General features: G+C 45.9%; 1 protein-coding gene across 1 annotated transcript; it reads left to right on the forward strand.

Annotated features, from left to right (window-relative positions):
• The first annotated feature begins 1,289 nt into the window (after positions 1-1,289).
• Positions 1,290-16,710, forward strand: DRGX (dorsal root ganglia homeobox). The gene is made up of 6 exons (XM_035539851.1): positions 1,290-1,323; positions 2,959-3,056; positions 3,259-3,360; positions 5,926-6,098; positions 6,309-6,421; positions 16,448-16,710. The coding sequence occupies exons 1-6, from the start codon at positions 1,290-1,292 to the stop codon at positions 16,708-16,710; spliced, it is 783 nt and encodes a 260-aa protein (XP_035395744.1).
• The last annotated feature ends 1,809 nt before the right edge of the window (positions 16,711-18,519 follow it).

Below are 18,519 nucleotides of genomic sequence, written 5' to 3' on the forward strand. Positions count from 1 at the left end.
CGCTTGGAAAGGCAAGGCGTGTGCAGAGCGGCCCCCCAAAACCCATCCAGCGGCAATTAGCCGCCGCTTTGTCAGCGCCGGGGTCCAGGCAGGGCTGGCACGGCTCGGCACGGCTCGGCACGGAGCAGCACGGCACGGCACGGAGCGCTGCATCCGCCCCCGGCCCCGCAGCCCCGGGGCACCCCGGGTTTGGGGGGGCGCCGGGGGCCGCCGAGCCCTGGAGCGCGAACGCTCGGAAGAGAATGGGATTTTGTTGCTGCTCCTCGCATTCCTGGTGTTTGCTGAGAAATGACGTTTTTTTTTCTTTTCATCTTTTTTTTTTTTCTCCTCTACACACCACGTGGGCCATTTGTAGGGCCCAATAGACCTATCCAAGTTACTCACTGTAGACAGCGCTGGAAATAATCAGATTAAGGCCAATTATGCGTGAGATTATAAAGGCAAGTGCTGAGAGGCAGAGCATGCTGTAGACAGATATAAAGACATCTGGCCACTTCCAGAACTCCACAGAGCCCTTCTGTCTCTGCAGCCAACAACTCACAGCGCCTTATTCCAGTGCAAAATACCCCCAAACCTTACTGGTGATTTTTACTTCTGTTCGGTTTAGGTATGGATTACTATTTTTATTTGCCTTCTGGATTTTCTTATATGACTGCATAGAAATTTGAATAGTTTTTTGTTGTTGTTGCCGAAGACATTGGTTTCCAACCCGAACGCAGCTCCCAGCTTGTTGGATGCTTTTAAAAGAAGACAGCTTTTAGGTTTTATTGCTGTTTCATTTAGGCAAAATAGTTTAGATTTTTTAAAAGCAATTCATTCTTAGCTGTAAGATTTTTTTTTATTATTTTATGTAATGTAATTATTTGCTCTGGAAGTAAACACTTGATATATACATAGATAGATAGATGTGTAGATAGAAGAACCGGAGATAGATGATCAGCTATCTGGAGGGGAAAAGAAAAAGAAAAGAGGAAAAAGAAAAGAGGAAAAGAAAAAAATAAAAAGAAGCAACAAACTTTTACTGGTTCTGGTCACTGTGCACCTACCATGGAGTTTTCTGCCTTTGGCTTTTGTAGCGCGCTGCACACAGCGTTAGGCACGACTTTCTCTGCCTCCTCTGGGACGGGCTCTGGGCTCGTCAGGGAGTTTCTCGGGGTGCTTTCTCCTGGTTCCTCACCTTTCTTTTCTCTCCCTCTCTGTCTCCAGGTCTGCAGGAGCCCCCTCGGCGCTGTCTGGCAGGGAAGCCCCTCGCAGCGCTGGGCAGCGGGCGGCAGCCCGGCCGCGGGGCCATGTTCTACTTCCACTGCCCCCCGCAGCTGGAGGGTGAGTGTGGCTGGGGGCTGGGGGTCCAAGTCGCAGGGGTGCAGGGGCTGGGGGCGAGGGATGCTCAGCACTGGCCTGGCACGGGCAACTGCCTGCCGAGAGGAGAGCGGAGCTGTACGGAGGCGCCTCATCTTTTTCCAAGGGCAAACACAACCCTATTCCCCCCCTCCCCGCGCGCCCAGCTTTCCCCTCTTGTCACAGGGTGGAAAGAAGGATTGCATGTTTTTTTTTTTTTTTCTTTTTAATTTGATTCCTGTTGGAAAGGCCTTGTTTTTACACCCCCCCCCCCGCCCTCGTTTTGCCACCTGCCTCCCCTCTGTGGATAGCGATCCCGCAGTTGAGCCTCGGGCTACGAAAGAGATGCTTTTCTCCCCTCCCAGCACAGATGTTGGTGTCATGGCTGTAATCGGGACACTTTCAGGACGTGGTCACGCCTCCTCCCTCCAGCCAAAGGGACCGCATAAATCTTTAATGTTATTTTACAAACATTCTGCGGGAGGATGGGGAAAGACGAGGCACGGCTGAAAAAAAAAAAAAAAAAAAAAGGGAGAAAAAAAAAAAAAAATTTGGGAGGGTTCTTCCTTGTGTTTTTGACCGGGGGCTTTTGTTTAATGTTTCTTGTGTTTTTGTTTCTTTCCTTTTCTTTTACAAAACCGGCAGCCTGCGGGCTTTCCCCGGGTCCCCCCGCATGTTCCTCGGCCGCGCACCTTCAGCCCTGCCCCGGGGCCGTGCCGGGCCAGGTCTGTGACCCCCAGTCCCGCCTGCCCTCCAGAAAAGGTTTTTTCCCTCCGAAGCGCTGCCAGGAGCCGCGGCGCTGCCGCCCCGGGTGCCCCCGCAGGAGCCTGGCGCTGCCCGCGGGGAGCCGGCCCCGCGAAGCCGCCCCGGCCGGGGCCGGGGTCCCTGCGGTCCCCGCCGTGCTGCCGGGCTCCTGAGCGCCTTTCTTCGTTAGTTTTTGGCCGAGAGCTTTGCAAACGTGCTTTTGTTCGCTCGGTCGGTTGTGGTTTGGTGTTTTTTTTTTTTTTTTTTTTTTTTCCTGGAGCCCGGTTTTGGCTGCGGGCGGTGGAGGGTGACACCGCCCGGCGTGGGGCATCCCAAGTGAAAACTGGCACAAATCCCAAACCCCCTCCTCTCCCCCCTGAACCAACCAAACCCCAGAGGCGGCTCCAGAAGAGCCCTTTACTGGGCAGCCTTTGGGCGGCTTGGGGCACCCCGCGGAGACCCGGAGAGAAGCCAGGGGGCTCCGGGGTCACCGGGACAGTGTTTTATCCGGTGCTGAGCATCGCCCGGGGCCGCAGGGAGCCGTCCGTCCGTGCGAGGAGGGGTTAGGGCCGTTCTCCCGGTGATGCTGCGGGGTGAGCACGGCGTCGAGGCACCCCCGGTCCCCCGAGCGGCCGCGGCGGGGGGAGCGGGGCCGGGGTCTGGGGGGCTCCCGCCGGGCAGCTCTGCGGGCTCGGTCGTGGGGACCCTCAGCGGTGGTTTTGTGGGCTTGGGGACTTGTCCGATTCTGTTTGCTCGGTGGGCTGGGGGGACGGGGACAGGGCCAGGGAAATGGCCAGGGGCCGGGGCAGCGCTGCCGCCCCCCTTGTCCGCTCCCCAGCCGCCCCGGCTGCCCCTAACGCGGCTCTCGGCCCGCAGGCGCGGCCCCCTTCGGAGCTCACTCCGCCGGCGACTTCGACGACGGGTTCCTGCGGAGGAAGCAGCGCCGCAACCGCACCACCTTCACCCTGCAGCAGGTAGGAGCCTGCCCCCCGAGCTGCCCCCCGGGCTGCCCCCGAGCTGCCCCCTGAGCTGTCCCCCTGCCAGCCCTCTGCCCGGTCCCCCGCATAAACCCTGGGTCTGCCGGCCACAAGCTCCCCGGTACGGCTGCCCCCAGCTCGCGGCTCCCCCTGCCCGCCTCCCGTGCCCTGACATCTTCGCTTTCCTTCCCTCCACCAGCTCGAAGCCCTGGAAGCAGTTTTTGCTCAAACCCACTACCCCGATGTGTTCACTAGGGAAGAGCTGGCGATGAAAATCAACCTCACGGAGGCCAGGGTGCAGGTAAACATTCCGGGGAATTATTTAACTCTCGGGTATTCAAACTGGCAAACTTTTTTTTTTTTTTTTGACATCACGACTGCAGAGTGCACATTTGGCCAAAGAACGCAAATGAAGACGATCTGTCATTTTCATGATGCACTTTAATAACATCAACATAATGTGGAATATTAGATTAGGTTGATTAATCGGTCATTCATAATTAACTAGTGATAATGTTCTACACTAATTTGTCCGCGTCTCCAAGGTACTAAATTACATCAATGCACATCCATTTCCTTGCTTTTGGAGGGGGGTGTGTGTGGAGAAAAGAGCTGAGACGTGATTCTCCAAAGCAACTATGACCACTGTCAAGCAGTGGGGTTAGTCAACTGCGGGGAGCGCAGCTGCTAGCAAGAAATTGCTGCACCTCCTCAACTTTTCTCCCTTTTGCCTACTTTCCAAACACTTAATTTAGATGGCTAAAACGCTTGTAGAACAATTCTTACACCTTTAATATGATCCAATAAATGCCATTATCCATGATCGCTCCCCCCTTCTCCACACCTTCCTTCCTTCTTTACTTCCCTCCCTCCTTTTTTCTCCCTTTTTTTGACCCAGGTGTGTGTTTGTTTTCCATACTCAGAGATTAACTTTGTGTAAGTGCTTACAAGCTCTGCTCAGAACAGCAGTCCTGCAGTTGTAAGAGATGGATTCATATAACTCTGCAGGCATCCACCGCTGATTTGCAAGCCATTTTTTGAACACGATTATGTATTCATTTTATTTATGGGGCTTTTCTGCATGCTGTTTCTGTATTTTTTTTTTATTTAGGTGCTCGGGGTTAAGACTATGCAAAGATCTAATTGTAGAAAATATAATAGCTTGCCTTTTGTTCCCTAGGGTCATGTTAGTATCTCTTAAAACCCAATGGCTGAAGAGAGATAATGGAATTCACCGCAGTAAATTGGGGATTGTAAACAAATTATTTCTCCTATAATCAGATTATGCGATCCTGATTATTAAATCTGAACATGAATCATTGGTCATATGCGGGCAAATTAAACTGATTATTATTTGGAAATGAAAATCTCCTTTTGCCAGTGCATTGTAGGTACTGGCTTAAAAAAAATAATAAAAAATGCCATTTTGGCTATTGGTGCCTAAAGACTGAACTGCAAATTGAGATAAATGGGACAATTATTGAGCATTCAGAAGTGGAAGATCATAACTTCTTCCTGAAAGGTGCAAGGGTGAGATAGGGGTGGTGACAATTAGATTGCTGAGGACTGGTATTTAGCCTTGTTGTTGGCTATTATGCAAACAGACAATAGATGCAAGCATTTGTTTAGCCTGCTTTCATGCAGGGACATGGGGAAACACAGAGGATGGGAGATATGTTTACATTTATACCCCTTGCTCATTCAAATATGATTAATGTGCTATAAAGCAGAGTCTTAATCGAAGATGATGTTGTCAAACAATAACTAAATAGGGAAATAAACGACTTCATCATGCTCTTTCCTCAGAAGCAGGCGAACTGTCAGTGCAAAGTCATTAAAATATGATAATGAAAAATAGCTCAATTAAATGTTGTTATAGCTGTGACCTTCATTCAATTAAGACGCAAGGAAGTGTCTGCATTTTGCTTTGCATTTAACTGCTCTAAATTTGGAATATAGATAAAATCATTATTCAACGTTTGCTGATACATGCAATTAAAAGGCAGCTAACTAAAATGGAGTTGTAGGAGGAGAATAATAATAATGACAATCTTGCCTATACTTGAAGTCATGTATTAAAACGTGGATTTCTTGACCTCAAGACAGGCTCAGCTTTTTCCACCTAAAATAAGATGCTTTCAGAGCATCAGCCCCAAAGTAAATGAAAAAAGTGTTTGGACTAAAAGTCAGGCAGCAAAATCAAGAGCATGAACATTTCTGTTGCATAACAGGGAAAAATAAGGTTTGGAAAGTGGTGTGTATTAAAATGCAGGATGATCTTCCTGAAAGAGTATCTACCTCTTTTTGAGTCATCTAAATGCAGAGTGGACAAATACATCAGAGGAATAACAGCAAGTATCAAGCCTCTCCAGGGAATGGGATGGCTGAGATGCCCTAGTATGTACTTCTCATGTCTGACCTCCCTGATTCTAGCAGGAGCTCACCTAAAGACTTCCATACGGTTTTGCCAGGGTGCTTAGATACATATTTAAGTCCTTCCCTAGACAGAAGGATTTTAGACATGTTAAAACATAGAATTCAATGAGAATGAAATGTGTATAAAGGCAAGCACACATTTAAATATTTTGCTAACTGGCACAGTAACATCAAAGATTTTTTTTTTTCTTAAATATCTCTTTTGACTGTCTTTAGACACTCCTGGATTGTTTTCCAGACACAGAAATATTCCGGATAGAAATATTAATATTAAGGCTCAGCTAGAATAACAACAGGGACACAAAATCAGAGGAAATTCTAGCCAAACTTCAAAATGACTGATCTCACTAGAGTAACAGTTCAGCAACAGTTGACTTGTTTTGTATATGGCTAAATGTGGTATTCAGCCTGGATTGCTCTCCTGCTCCAGGTGTGGTTCCAAAATCGAAGAGCTAAATGGAGGAAAACAGAGAGGGGGACTTCCGACCAAGAGGGCTCTAAGGAAGCAATGGCTGAGGTGGCACCCCCTGTCAGGAATTTAAATTCCCCTTCTCCAGCAGATCAAACCAGGAATAAAAAAGAGAGCCTGGAGATCCAGCAGAGGTAAGAGTAACACATGCCATCAACTGCCTCTCTTTGGGGCAAGCGTGCATCATATATATGTACATACGTACAGACTTGACTGATGCTAAGCTTTGACCTAGACAGTATCATTTTCAGGCACAGCCCTGAGCATGTTTGTGTATATGCACATATGTTGTCTTTGGAGTCAGCTAGTTCTGGTTTTGAAAGTTGTTTTCTCTTCCCCATCAGCCTGAGCCGAGCAGTCGGTCCCACAGGACCTTTCTTCCCCTCCTGCCTGCCAGGGACTCTTCTCAACACGGCCACCTACGCACAAGCTTTATCCCACGTCGCCTCTCTAAAAGGTAAGTCACTTTGTTTAACTTCAGATATAAGCTCAAAGAGCAGATTGTTCATGCTGGTATGGTATGCTCTCCCCTAAGCCAGCGGAGAAGCCTCTGGGAAATGTTGGATCCTTCTTTCTGTTGTGACGGGTGATAATTGCACTGACTGATGCTGCAGGTACAGAAGCTAGTCTCCTCTGGTAGATCGTAGTGTGGTTTGTGGTGAAGTTCTGTCATTTTAGTCAGTTACTTTTAGTGAGATCAGGTTTTGTCTCAATTTGCAAGGCAGGTGGGGTTTGGTCTTTCAGAGTTTTCTTTGCATGCACTTTTTTTAAGAGTCAAATTTATTCTGATAAATTAGTTATATACATCCTTTTGCATTATACATTACCTGGCACCGTTGCTGATGCCTCATCCACTCTTTGCATGCAGTTTCCTTTGCAGTATGTTTCTGCACAATGCTAGACCTTTCTTTTCTTGACCAGACAGTCCCCTCTGAGTTCTTGAACACAGAGTGTGCGAGGGGACAGGGGAGCATACAAAGCAATTCCACATTACCTTGGACCCAGGCAACAGGAAACTTGCATCCAGTGTCCATATCCTTTCAGGTTGCCAAAAAGCAGCAGTATGCATCTTTTAAAAATAAATCACCAGCTGATCCATTAGCTGTTCCTAGTCTAACAATTTCTTAGACTAAGGGTGTAGGCAGGATGAATTCAATTTATAGATTTATAGGATGTAAGGTCTCATAGCTCTGCCAAGCACAAAGTGGCATATACCTTTGCTCTATGCCCCAGTGCAGTGCAATATTTTGTGAGGAAAATTTCCTCATTTAGGACCTCCCGCTCTGAAAATTAAAGTCTTCTAAAATCTCTGTGTTCCCTGCCATACCACATGCTCCTTGAGAGTATTTTCAATTAAATCAGTACAGTCAAGGTATAGTTCTGAAGCAAATGCTTGGAACTGCTGAGTTTTGCATTCAGTCCAGCATCTTGTCCCTGTTCTCCCTTTCTTCATGTCCTTCCAAAAAAAGCAGAAGACACAGCATAAAGCAGGTGCCAGTTAGGTAGGCGTAGGACCTGTGATTTTGAACCAAGAAAGGCCACAGAGGTGTGATCTGAGCCCTAGAACTTAAAGGATGATTGTCAACCTAAACCCTGTAAGCAGGCAGTGGCTGTTGGACTGCGCAAAGCCCCTTGATCTCTGCCCTGTGACCGTGAGCTCCTGGGGCAGAGACTTTCAGCTTCTCCCACTGGACAGGAACAGCCTCTCGGGAATAGATACAGGTGGAATTCTGGGGGCAAACAGGTTAGTCACTCGCAAATATAGTCCTGGGAAGGTTGAAGGGTGTGGAAGTAGGACTGTGTTCAGTGAATAATTTCAGGTGGAAGTAAGGGCTGCTTTTTTCCTTAAAATTTACAGTTTACTTTGTTCTCACATGTTTCATGTTTAAATTTAGCTAAATTTTAAGAAAAATAATGCCAATAAATTGAAGCTCAGCAAAATGAAGTGAAAATGAACAAATGAAAAATTTGTCACGAGTGTTTTAAAAGTTTTATTTATTTGGAAGACTTCCAGACATTGTTTTCTGTGATTGTACAGCTTGGCCACCAAATTGAGAAATTAATAATTTGCTCCTTTCTGCATGATAGCAGTTTTACAGCTAAGGGCAGGAAAAATCCTATTCCTGAATCTCAGGCAGAGATGATCATTAGATAGTTGCCCAGACTAAGAGACATTCCCTGAAAAACTGGTCCCAAATGAAAATACAGATTTTTTATAATTTGACTAGAGATGGACAGTTATCAGGTGCATGTATATTCTCTTGATGAATGTTCTCAGCTACACCTGCAGTTTCTTGCTAAGATGCCTGGTTTACATTTCCTGTGTGAAACTAGAAATCTCTGGATATATGCAAGGAAATGGGGATATTGGTGTGTATTGAGCTTTTAAGAAATCCAGTTACAGATTTTTCATATCTGCATATCCAACTACCATGAGCTTTGTGGAGCTGCGTATGCCTGTCGGCATATTGTTATGCTTGCACGGAACTGGTAAATTGAGCTGCTCCTTTCTTCTGCAGCTAGGTCTCAGTTATGTCAAAGTTTGGCTTTAGCGTTACGAGGGAAGAATTTTACTGTTGTTCTGTAAGGTGGCAAGTTTGATTTATACAAGTAGGGAATAACTGTGTCATCTTTCTTGTGGTATTTACATGTGGAATACGGTCTCCTCTTTCCTTGGCTCATCTCCATAAGTTCCCCTTTCCCTGTTTCTCCAAGATCAATTCACCTGGGCTTGGACAGGGGCTGTGCACAGCAGACCTGTGCTTCAATCTCATTAATTGGCAGTGACAAACAGGACTATTTCTAAAGTGCTGCACAGACCAGAAGGAGTACAGATATGATTCACATACTGTTCGCTTTGGTATGGAAACACCAAATGAATGACGGTCCATCTAAACTATGCATTTGAGAGCACAGCCAAGCTCGCATGTAGGCCTGAAGGAAGAGATAATGGTTGTGGGAAGGAAGGAAAGGACAGGGAGAGACTCAGTGTTCACAAAGCCTTTATATGGCCTTCTTCGTCTCACTCAGTTCAGTTAGTTTGATTCTCCCTTCTCCTTTCCCCCTTTAAGGTAGGGGCAGATATGTACAACTTAGGTCCATCGAAGAAAATCTAACCCTACATTTAGGCGGACATTACTTGGTGTCCTTATGTATCTTAATGAAGTCTCCTAAGCATCTCCCTTGAGAATCTAGTCTCATTTTGCAACTGAAATGCTGACAGAGCTTTGCCATAGTGAATCTCAGAGTGTAGGACTTTAAGCAACACAAAATCCTATCAAACTCAACACAGGACATAACGTTCCAAGCTGTTGGGTTTTTGGATTACTTAAATTCAACAAGTAGTAAGATTTTTCCAAGATTTTTAACATTTTATTGAGGAGTTAAATGACCAAGAGCTCTTCCTGGCATCTCTCTTGTGCTGACCACAGTTTGAAACTACCAGGAATTCTTTGTGCTTTTGAAAGCAAAATAATTCCTCCAGAATCAAAGCACCATTTCACTACCAGTGAATGCATGACCCTGCTTTCTTCTATGCAAATTTCTAATGAAATGCTGACAAAGAGGTCCTCTGTGTGAATCCTGTAAATAGATACATATTCTCTCAATTGGGAGAACAATCCTGGCCAGTAAAGGGAACTGCATTCTCCAGTAAGATCGTAAAGGCTGTCTGCAAACAAAAGGCACTCTCAGGACATCATATACCACTGGGAAGTTTAGGTTGTTTTCTTTTGAGGAGATAAGATGTGCTTTGTTGGGCTTGTGAGCCAACACTTTGTTGGTGTCAGTGAGTAATATTTGACTGATGCTTTAGAAGGAGACAATTAAAATCAATACAGTGCATAACAAGTGATGATAGTGATGTAACTAATTAACAATTATTTTATGCTCTCAGGAACAATTTTCATTCTGCCACCTGAGAATTCTCTGTCTTCTGTAAAGAAACTAATACCTCTCTTTCTCTTTCTCTGACTTTGATTGCTTGGCTCCAGCCCCAGATTTCCAAGGCTGCATAAAGTGGCTAGGGCACATGCTATCTGGATCTAATTCATAATCTAAGGATATGATAAGCACAGTTTCCCAGATGAAGTCAGTCTAGTAAAGACAAGAAATCTCAGGACAGCCTAGCACAGGGCAACAGGTTTGCTTTTGGACAGCCTGTGCTTTGGTGTGGCTCTGCAACCCTTCAGCAGGCAGTGCTCATCTGAGTCTCACGGGTGTCAATTGTAGGTAACTGCTGGATATTGGCGGAGCATGAGATTGGGTCTGCTCTGGTGACTGAGCAGAAAACTCTTCTCCCTAAGTAATACGTCCCATGAACCCTGCTATCTCTAAAACTGAGATATTTTTTTTCTTGAAATGGCTGGTGTTACCACCATAAGATGTTCTGTGAAGAAAGCAGGCCGGCAATACAATAGAGATTAGAACAGTAACTCAGAGCGTAGACTGTTTCTGAGAAGGGTATATCACCACTGGGAAGTTTTTCTCTGTTGCTGTTCAAGATTCTCTGTTTGATAATACAACAGACCTCTTTCCTCCCTTAGGTGTCCTCTCCCTTTCTGAAGTTTAGCACATCAGAGGCTGCTTTCAGTAGCAAGAGTCTCTGAACTACCATATTACCTCACTATATATATTTTTTCAGGAAATGCAATTTCTCATTTGAAAAATTAGCATAAGATCGTAATTTTGTTGGGATACCTGGCTTCTTACTTCAATGTTTTAGTTCTTCACCACTGGCCATAGTCAGGAAGAAGTTTGGCTTACACAGAAGAAATTTCTGTTGTTCATTACTGTTTGAAATTGTCCTAATTTGACAACTATGCTACTTCATTGTGGTGACTTTGACATTTCCATGATCTTCCAAGATGAATCACTTACTGTAAACCATGCATCTGCAGTCCATTTAGCAGATTTAATTGCAGACCTCAAATATGAAGGGAAAATACTTGTTTTATTTATGGGCTATATAACAATAGAGTCATCAGGAGAAGCTAGCGTTCTGTGCAGAGAGAGACCTCAAAGTACCTTCTTAATGGATGACAGCATGAATGCAATTCATTAATGTAGAAGATGTTATTAATGGGTGTAAACAAGAATCTCCGGTTTTTAGCGGAAGTATTCTACCATTCTGGTGGCTGAAGCCAAAAATGTATCTGTTTCATTCCGCTGAAATTTCCCCAGACCCTGTGATTCAAAGTGCAGTGTATGAGAAGAAAAATAATTACACTTGCCAGGGAATTACTTTCATAATTCACCCACAGCTCTGCTCTGTGCAAGTTATAGCTCCGTTGGTTTTCACGGCACCTCCACACCGCTTGCTGCTAGAAAAGCAGGACTGCATTATGCCCATCAAAGTGGATATTCCAGGGCACCATTGATTAGGCTTTTTTCTGGTTTGTTGCTGCTGTGGTTGCTGTTGTTCATATTAGGGAGGCTTAATTGCAGTATCCAGGGCAAAAACAAACAAACAAAAAAAGACAACTAGAGCTGTCCATCCATTACATTTCAATTTCTATTATGGAAAGATGAAGAGAATTTGCCCAACATCATTGGGTTAGACTGAGAAAGAAGTGTTCAAGGACCTGACTTACCCTCGAACTGGTGTTTACTGAATTGAAGCACCAAAACTCTGCAGGTCCTTTGTTTTCTTTGTCATTCAGTAGTACTTATGGACTTACTGACTTTTCTCAGCATGTGACCTCGGTAAATTCATGTAAGACAGCAAGTATAGCAAGCATGTTCTGTTTGGCCAATGCATTTTCCCTAGTTCACCTGCCTCTGTGACTTTAGGGAATATAAAACATACTAGTTCAGTGCAGATACTCAGACCTTGAGCAAGTTGCTTTGATTCCTGTACCATAAGTCCTCAACTCTGGCACTGCTGTACTTCACAGGTAGATTTTTTTCTCCTTTACCACAAATGATAGAGAATATGCTGATACTGGGAGTGTCTGAGAGTCATGTAAAGAAGATTGGTGCTGGCCTGTTCCTCCAGTCCAAATCCTGATTAGATGAGCAGAACTTAGCTGAGCAGGGCTTCCCATTGACCTCTTTTAGAGTGACACATAAGCAGCATTTAGGGTCAGATCATGTGTTTGGGAAAGGCTGTTGATATGGATGGAAAGAATGGTAAAGGGTTGCAGAGCTAAGAGTATTCAAAGAACTGGTTCAGTTCTTCCAGCACTTATGGGCTTTACTGCCAGCTTTCCTGTCCAAACAGGCAAGGTTCTGGCTTCTGATTTTTTTTTTATTTTTTATTTTTTGGAACTGTACTGATGGCACAAATAAAGGATGATGAAATCCACCATTTCCAGTGTCAAGTTATTCATACAAAAAGGCTTCAGCTAGAGTTAGCTCCTTGTTTGCATTGGGCACATAGGGTTCACAAGCCAAGGAGATACGAAACTATAACATTTGGACTCTGCTGTCAGCTCTGCAGTGCTCTTCCAGCTTCCGGGCAGCACAGGATGCCTTCCACACTCAGCTAGCTTAACCACTAGGAGGAACCATCCAGCACAACTCTAGCAGCCTTGGGGCTACTCTACATTACACTGGGAGCATCTGGTGCCTCCCCATTTCAGTATTTAAGCTCATGCCTCTCTTGTTCTTCTGAGCCTCTTGATTCAGAGCTCAAAAGGTTTGGATAAAGCCACCTTTGTTTTTCCTGCTTGTGCCTCAGGCTTTAATAGACAAAATGTTGGCATCATATATGAAGAGCAAGAGGGAGATCCCCTTGGAATCAGCCCTCCCTGGTAAATGGCACTGTGAACTCAAGGTTTTTGTTGACCTTCCAACCCTTGTGAAAATGACTTCAGAGTTTCTGAGGAATTAGAGCTCAAGCAAACCACTGTGACTACAGGAAACTTTATTTAAATCAAGCATAATATTTTCACTGCAAAGAAAACAGCATACAATGGCAGGTGAGGATTTTTAAATCCAAATTTTTCTTCACTTCCCTCCATGTTTAGCTTGCTGTTCATCTGTTCACATCAAATGCTGATATGCACAAATACTGCAAGAGGCAAGGAACTGAGGTTTTGCGTTTTGGAAAGACTATCTATTAAATCCTTTAAACTGTTGAGTTGAAATAGAAAATAGGTATTTTAAATACCCCCACTCTAATCTGAAACTGAACCTTGGAACTGCACAAAAGGGTCCACAACCAAAATTGTAGATCAAATATCATTACAATTGAAATGTGATGTTGGCGGAGAAAAGACAGAACTAATTTAATTTTTCCTGTCAGTCTCTGTAGTAGATCAATTAAACTGCCAAGTGGATCAAATATTTCAGACTGTATTTATTACATTAAGTATTTATGTTCAGGCTGAGCATTTAAAGTATGATCTCATATAGGAATACGAGGAGGTTCAGATCAATTCAGCAGAATTTGCTCTAAGTTAATGGAAATCTAATTGTGTATTTTAATTTTGTGTACAATAGGCAGTAAGTTCCTGAAAGAAAGAAAACAGTTCCTTGTCTGTACTGTAGCAATCTGATCCAAATCCCATCAAAGAGATATCAGGCTGTGAGATGTTAGCAGAAGCCAGATCAGGCTCTAAGGCTAAAGGTCTAACCCTCACTGATCTTGATGTGAGTTAGGTGCTTAAACTCTTCTGAGGGTACTAAGTAAGTAGGAACAATTCCTTCCTTCCCCACTGTGAGGTCAGGGCTACTGCAATAAGATGTAAAAAAACCCACTGATGTCTGCTACATGTGGATGCATCTTTTCTTGGGTCACATCCCTGTCCATCGTGGGCTGACTGATTGGCAGGTGGAGACCTTGGGCTGCTGATTCTCATGTCGTTTGTCCTGGCTTTTGTGCCAGCAAAGTCTAATAGATTTCATTGGATTTACTGCCTGCAGACATGGGCAATTGCAAAGTAGTTTCAACCCTCCCTTTGCATTCACAGGAAACAATACTAAATCCTAGTGTTCTGTACTCTTCCAGGACCGTGGAGCAAATGACGCTAGTTACTCTACATTTTTTCAGGTGGGAGCTGTTGTTTGCCATTCTTCTAACTTCAGTGAAAATGCAAGGAATGGTTTATGGGTGAATTAATGCTAGAGATATCTTGGTTTCCACCACAGGTAACTCTGCACCCTCAGGTTGCAGAGCCACAGGGTACTATCAGGTCTAATTATTAAGCAAAGAGCTTAGATTGGTACTGAAGACTGTTAAATATTTTATCCCCCTGTAACGATGGAATGAAAATTATTCTTGGGGCCTGGAGTTGATTTCTACTCTTTAGAAAAGGCGAAGACTCTTCTCTACCTCTCCCCACTGCCTGCTTAGCAGGCAATGTGCTCGTTTCTGGTGGAGTCTCACTCAGTTTGTGTAAGAGAGCAGCAGTGCAAAGACAGCAGATGTGCAGGGAGGCCTCTATGTCCCCCGTTACAGAACCTGACCTTAAGGTAGTGGGGCTTAATAGCAGTGAAAAAGATAGACTTTCTGCAGCTGAAAGACCTGCAAACTGCGGGGGCTCTGACATGCCAATCCTCCTCTCCTCCCTCTTGTTAAAACAGTGGCCATCTAGCATCCCTCAAGTGGCCGCATTTCAACAGGGCAAAAATGACTAAATGAGCATGGTTGTTGGTGGCAAGAACTATACATTGTGTTACTCAGTGGATTTTGTTATACGTCCTCCCTTTTGTCATGCTCAAACAGCCACAAAATTCAGGTTTGAGTTTCCTAGTGCTAAAATCAAAAAATGGAGGATACCATTCAAGTAGTAAAATTTGCTTGTGTGATTCATTCATATGCCTAAACCTGTGGAAGTGTTGTTGTGCTGATCAGATGCTCTATCAGGGGAGTATTACAAGAGTAACTATATAACTTTTCAGTTATATTAATAACTTCCCCTGTAGTATCTTTTTTTTTTTTTTTTTAAATACAGGGAGTATTTTCTCCTGAACCTTACCTGCAGAGTTTTGATTTCTGACAATTGTTGTTGAGAAGTCTTCCCAACATCCTAAAAACAAACAACTCTCTGCTTTTATCCCTACCAAGTGGATGCTGACCCATTGCTATCGAGAGCAGAAGTGTAAGAGAAAGACTACCTGCTCCCTGCAGGCTATTAGTACCATCACTTAGTCATGAGCCATTTAACTCAAATATTAACTGCAGAAATTAAAGCAAGTCCTTGGCTTGGAAAGATCAGAGGAAGACATTGTGTCATGTCAGGTTGTGTGCGGCCCCACTGTTGCCTGCTGGGGGGTTGCATATCAGCAAAGGATGGGCTTCTGCCAGGGGCATAGAAGAGGATGTGGAGTTCGTGTGGCCGCTGAGACACCTGGATGTCCCCCAACATTTCTCACCAGAGAGCAAATCAAAGTGGTAGCTCAGCCGCCCTGTCCTGCCTCTCCTCCTCACTCTGACACATTCTGCTCTGTTCAACAGATGCATCTAAGCAAGGTACTAGGGTGGCTGTTTGGATGGACTGCATGCCCTGCCCGGGGCTCACCCCGGACTTCCGGGAGTCCCAGCATTATCACAGATGAGCCAGAGTGGTTCAGCTCAGGCAGGTAGCTGGTGGAAGGAGGACTGCCCCTGGCAGTGGGGTGCATGCAATACTTTTGGTTTAAAAAAGCCCATTTCACACTCTCTCCAGTGCTTTGTTGCCTGCTTGAGACAGCCCATGTATCTTAGATGCCAGGTTGGAGATGGTCTGGCCTATCCCTCCTGATGGAACTCTAAGCCGTCTCAGCAGCAGCAGCAGCTTTAGGCGGCCTTGGTTCACTTTTGGAGGCCCTCCTCTTCGAGGCATCGTCCCTAAGCAGCACAGAGTTTGGCTGGTGAAGATAGAACAGACTCATGCAGGTAGATGTGATGCCAGTAGCTGGCAGGGCCTCGCCAGGAAAAAGGCTGTCTCATCTTACAGTGAGATAGGAGAAGGCCATTAGTTCCTGCGTAATATCCGGGATATTTTCACATTTTTCTCTGCAGTAATCTTTCAGGTGCAGATAAGTGGTGGAAGCCCCATACTCACCCAACGAATGCTGCTGCCCAGATTGATCAGACTTGTGGAGCTGGAGGGCAGGAGATACCTCCAGCATGAGGCTAATCATGCTGCAGAGCAGTAGCTTGGGGTGGGAACTGGGGACAAGTTCAGCCTTCCTTGTGGGGGGATCTCATGTGATATAAGTTTCACTGCTCACTTCTGAGTCTGCTTGCCCTCACTTGCTCTATTTGTCATCCTGGATGGCTCACAACATAGGATCCTTCTCAGTGGGCCTCAGCAGAGCAGGATTTGGCATCTACATACCCACCAAAGGTCAAATGGAGATGGGGCTTTTGCCATTTGAGATCCCAACCCCATCTCTGTCCTCTGTAGGTTGACCACTGAGGGAAAGGCACCACACGGTGCGATGCCAGCAGGCGTGGGTCACCCCGCCGAGGTCAGAACCACCCCCACAAGGACGCCCTGCCGGTGGGACCATCCCTTCCCCAGCAATGACACTGCTTTGTCTCCTTCCTCCCCAGGGAGCCCACTGTGCTCGTGCTGTGTTCCGGACCCCATGGGCCTCTCCTTCCTGCCCACCTATGGCTGCCAAAGCAACCGCACCGCCAGCGTGGCCGCATTGCGCATGAAGGCCCGGGAGCACTCGGAGGCCGTGCTGCAGTCTGCCAACCTCCTGCCCGCCGCCGGCAGCCCTGCGCCTCCTGCCAAACCCGGCCCAGAGGGCAGCCAGGACAAGCAGCCCTCTCCAGCCAAGGAGCACATGGAAGGGGAGAAGAGCGTATGAGGCCGGACCAACACCGGCCCCGTGGCCTGAGGCAAGGAACCCACCGCCAGGGCTTTGCCACCAGGGGAACTGCAGTGTGGCCGTGCCCTGGCAGGACGTCACAGGGCCACCAGGGACCTGGCAAGTCTGAGTGGCCTCTCTGGCTGCCTTTCATGCACTTCTGCTTCTTTTGTGCCGCTGTAGGTTCGTTCTCCTGATTTATCGGCACTATCTGTGTTTGGAAATACTCTTGAAACTGTTTTTAGCTCCTCTTCCACATCCCAGGAATGCTGAAATGCCCGGGACCCTGGTTTCCTCCTGCACATCTCATCTCGCTCCCCAGGGCTGTGTATCTCAGCAGCAGGGCCAACCCCAGACCTTTCTGGGGCTGTATCCCATGTGGGCTTGGAACCATCTTCACCTGGTTCTGACCTTCCCAAAAGCAAGCATTACCCTTGTAGGGGGCAGGGCTGCTCCTCGGGGGGCCACCACCACCAGTAACCCACCATGTAGCATGAGATGGGGGGCTGGCAGCAGGGCAGCGCTACCAGATACGGGTTCTGGGGCAGCAGAGGCTTCCAGGCACTATTTACCCCCACCCTACACAGGTGAATGAATGTGCAGGTATACACCAGCCTGGCCTGATGTTTTCTGACAGCTTTTAACTTCAACCAAATCTATCCCAGGCAAGCCAGGTGTAAGAGAAGCAAAAATAGAACAAAATTCTTCATATTTTTTCCTTTTCCCTTCCTTTCCCTGAAAGTCAAACTTTCCATGGGGTAGATTACTGGGAAATTGCAGAGATCAGCTTACCCATGAATAAAATCCTTGCACTTGTCTCTATGTGAACATTAGTCTTGACATTCCCTGGGTTAGACTTAAAAGACACACAACTCCAGAGCAGCGCTCAGAGCTTCAAACAGTAATGCTGGCATTTTAATGGAGAGTGCAGTTATGTCTAGATCTGCACAAAGCTGGGGGTGTTTTACTGTCATTCTCTTGGAAAGAAAGACTGGAAAACAAAATCATCCTGCATTGCAATACTGCAAATATGTCCTTGCATGTTGTGTTTTTAATAAAGAGGAAATAAAGCTTGGAAGGATATTCCTTTATGCGATCCAAAATCAGACTCTTTCATTCACTGAAGGCTGGTTGGAATAACTCTAGATCTGAAAATATCTTAATTATTATACAGTGGACACAGTGCAAAGGAGAAATTGATGCCTCAGGAAATGCGCTTTTATCTCTGACCCAAAACTTCCCAAAGGAAAGTTGAGTAAGATCAGATGCTCCAAGGCAGGTGTTGTATCTGGGGTGCCCCATATTTCTTCCATGGGTAATGCAGATGCAGATTTAAGCTTGGTGATATGGACTTGCTTTTCTCAGTTGCCTTTTGCAGATTCCTTAGAATTGTCCACAGACGTCCCTGGAGAAAAGGATGAAACCACTGCTCTGAGACTTGATCAAGTAATGTGGAGGCCAGTGAAAAGATTCCTGTCAGCTCCGAAGGTCTTCTGAGCAGGTCTTTTGTGAGAACAGTGCTCAGGTCTGTCCTGCTTCTAACAAGAGTCCATTACAGTCCTAGGAGAGGTGGTTTTTATCCCAGAGGTTGATTTTGGCAGAGATCCTCTCCTAGCAGAGCCTGTAGGTTCCATTTAGCATTTCAGGTCTTTCTGCCACTCCTCATTCAGGGCTGACTCCATGGGTTGTGCCAAAGATCTCCTGCAATCCATGGTGCACATCTTTTTGTGCTGGGTTGCACTCAGCTTCTCACAGAGTCTGAGCTTGATGATGTGCTTGGAAAGGCAGCTCCAAGCAAGGTGGGCAGCA

The sequence above is a fragment of the Cygnus atratus genome, chromosome 7 (genome assembly GCF_013377495.2).
Source record: "Cygnus atratus isolate AKBS03 ecotype Queensland, Australia chromosome 7, CAtr_DNAZoo_HiC_assembly, whole genome shotgun sequence".
NCBI lineage: Eukaryota > Metazoa > Chordata > Aves > Anseriformes > Anatidae > Cygnus > Cygnus atratus.

Coding starts and splice junctions, on each gene's coding strand:
- DRGX (XM_035539851.1), top strand. CDS start 1,290: ATGTTCTACTTCCACTGCCCCCCGCAGCTGGAGG. Junction 1,324..2,958: donor CTGCCCCCCGCAGCTGGAGG/GTGAGTGTGGCT, acceptor CTCGGCCCGCAG/GCGCGGCCCCCTTCGGAGCT. Junction 3,057..3,258: donor CCACCTTCACCCTGCAGCAG/GTAGGAGCCTGC, acceptor TCCCTCCACCAG/CTCGAAGCCCTGGAAGCAGT.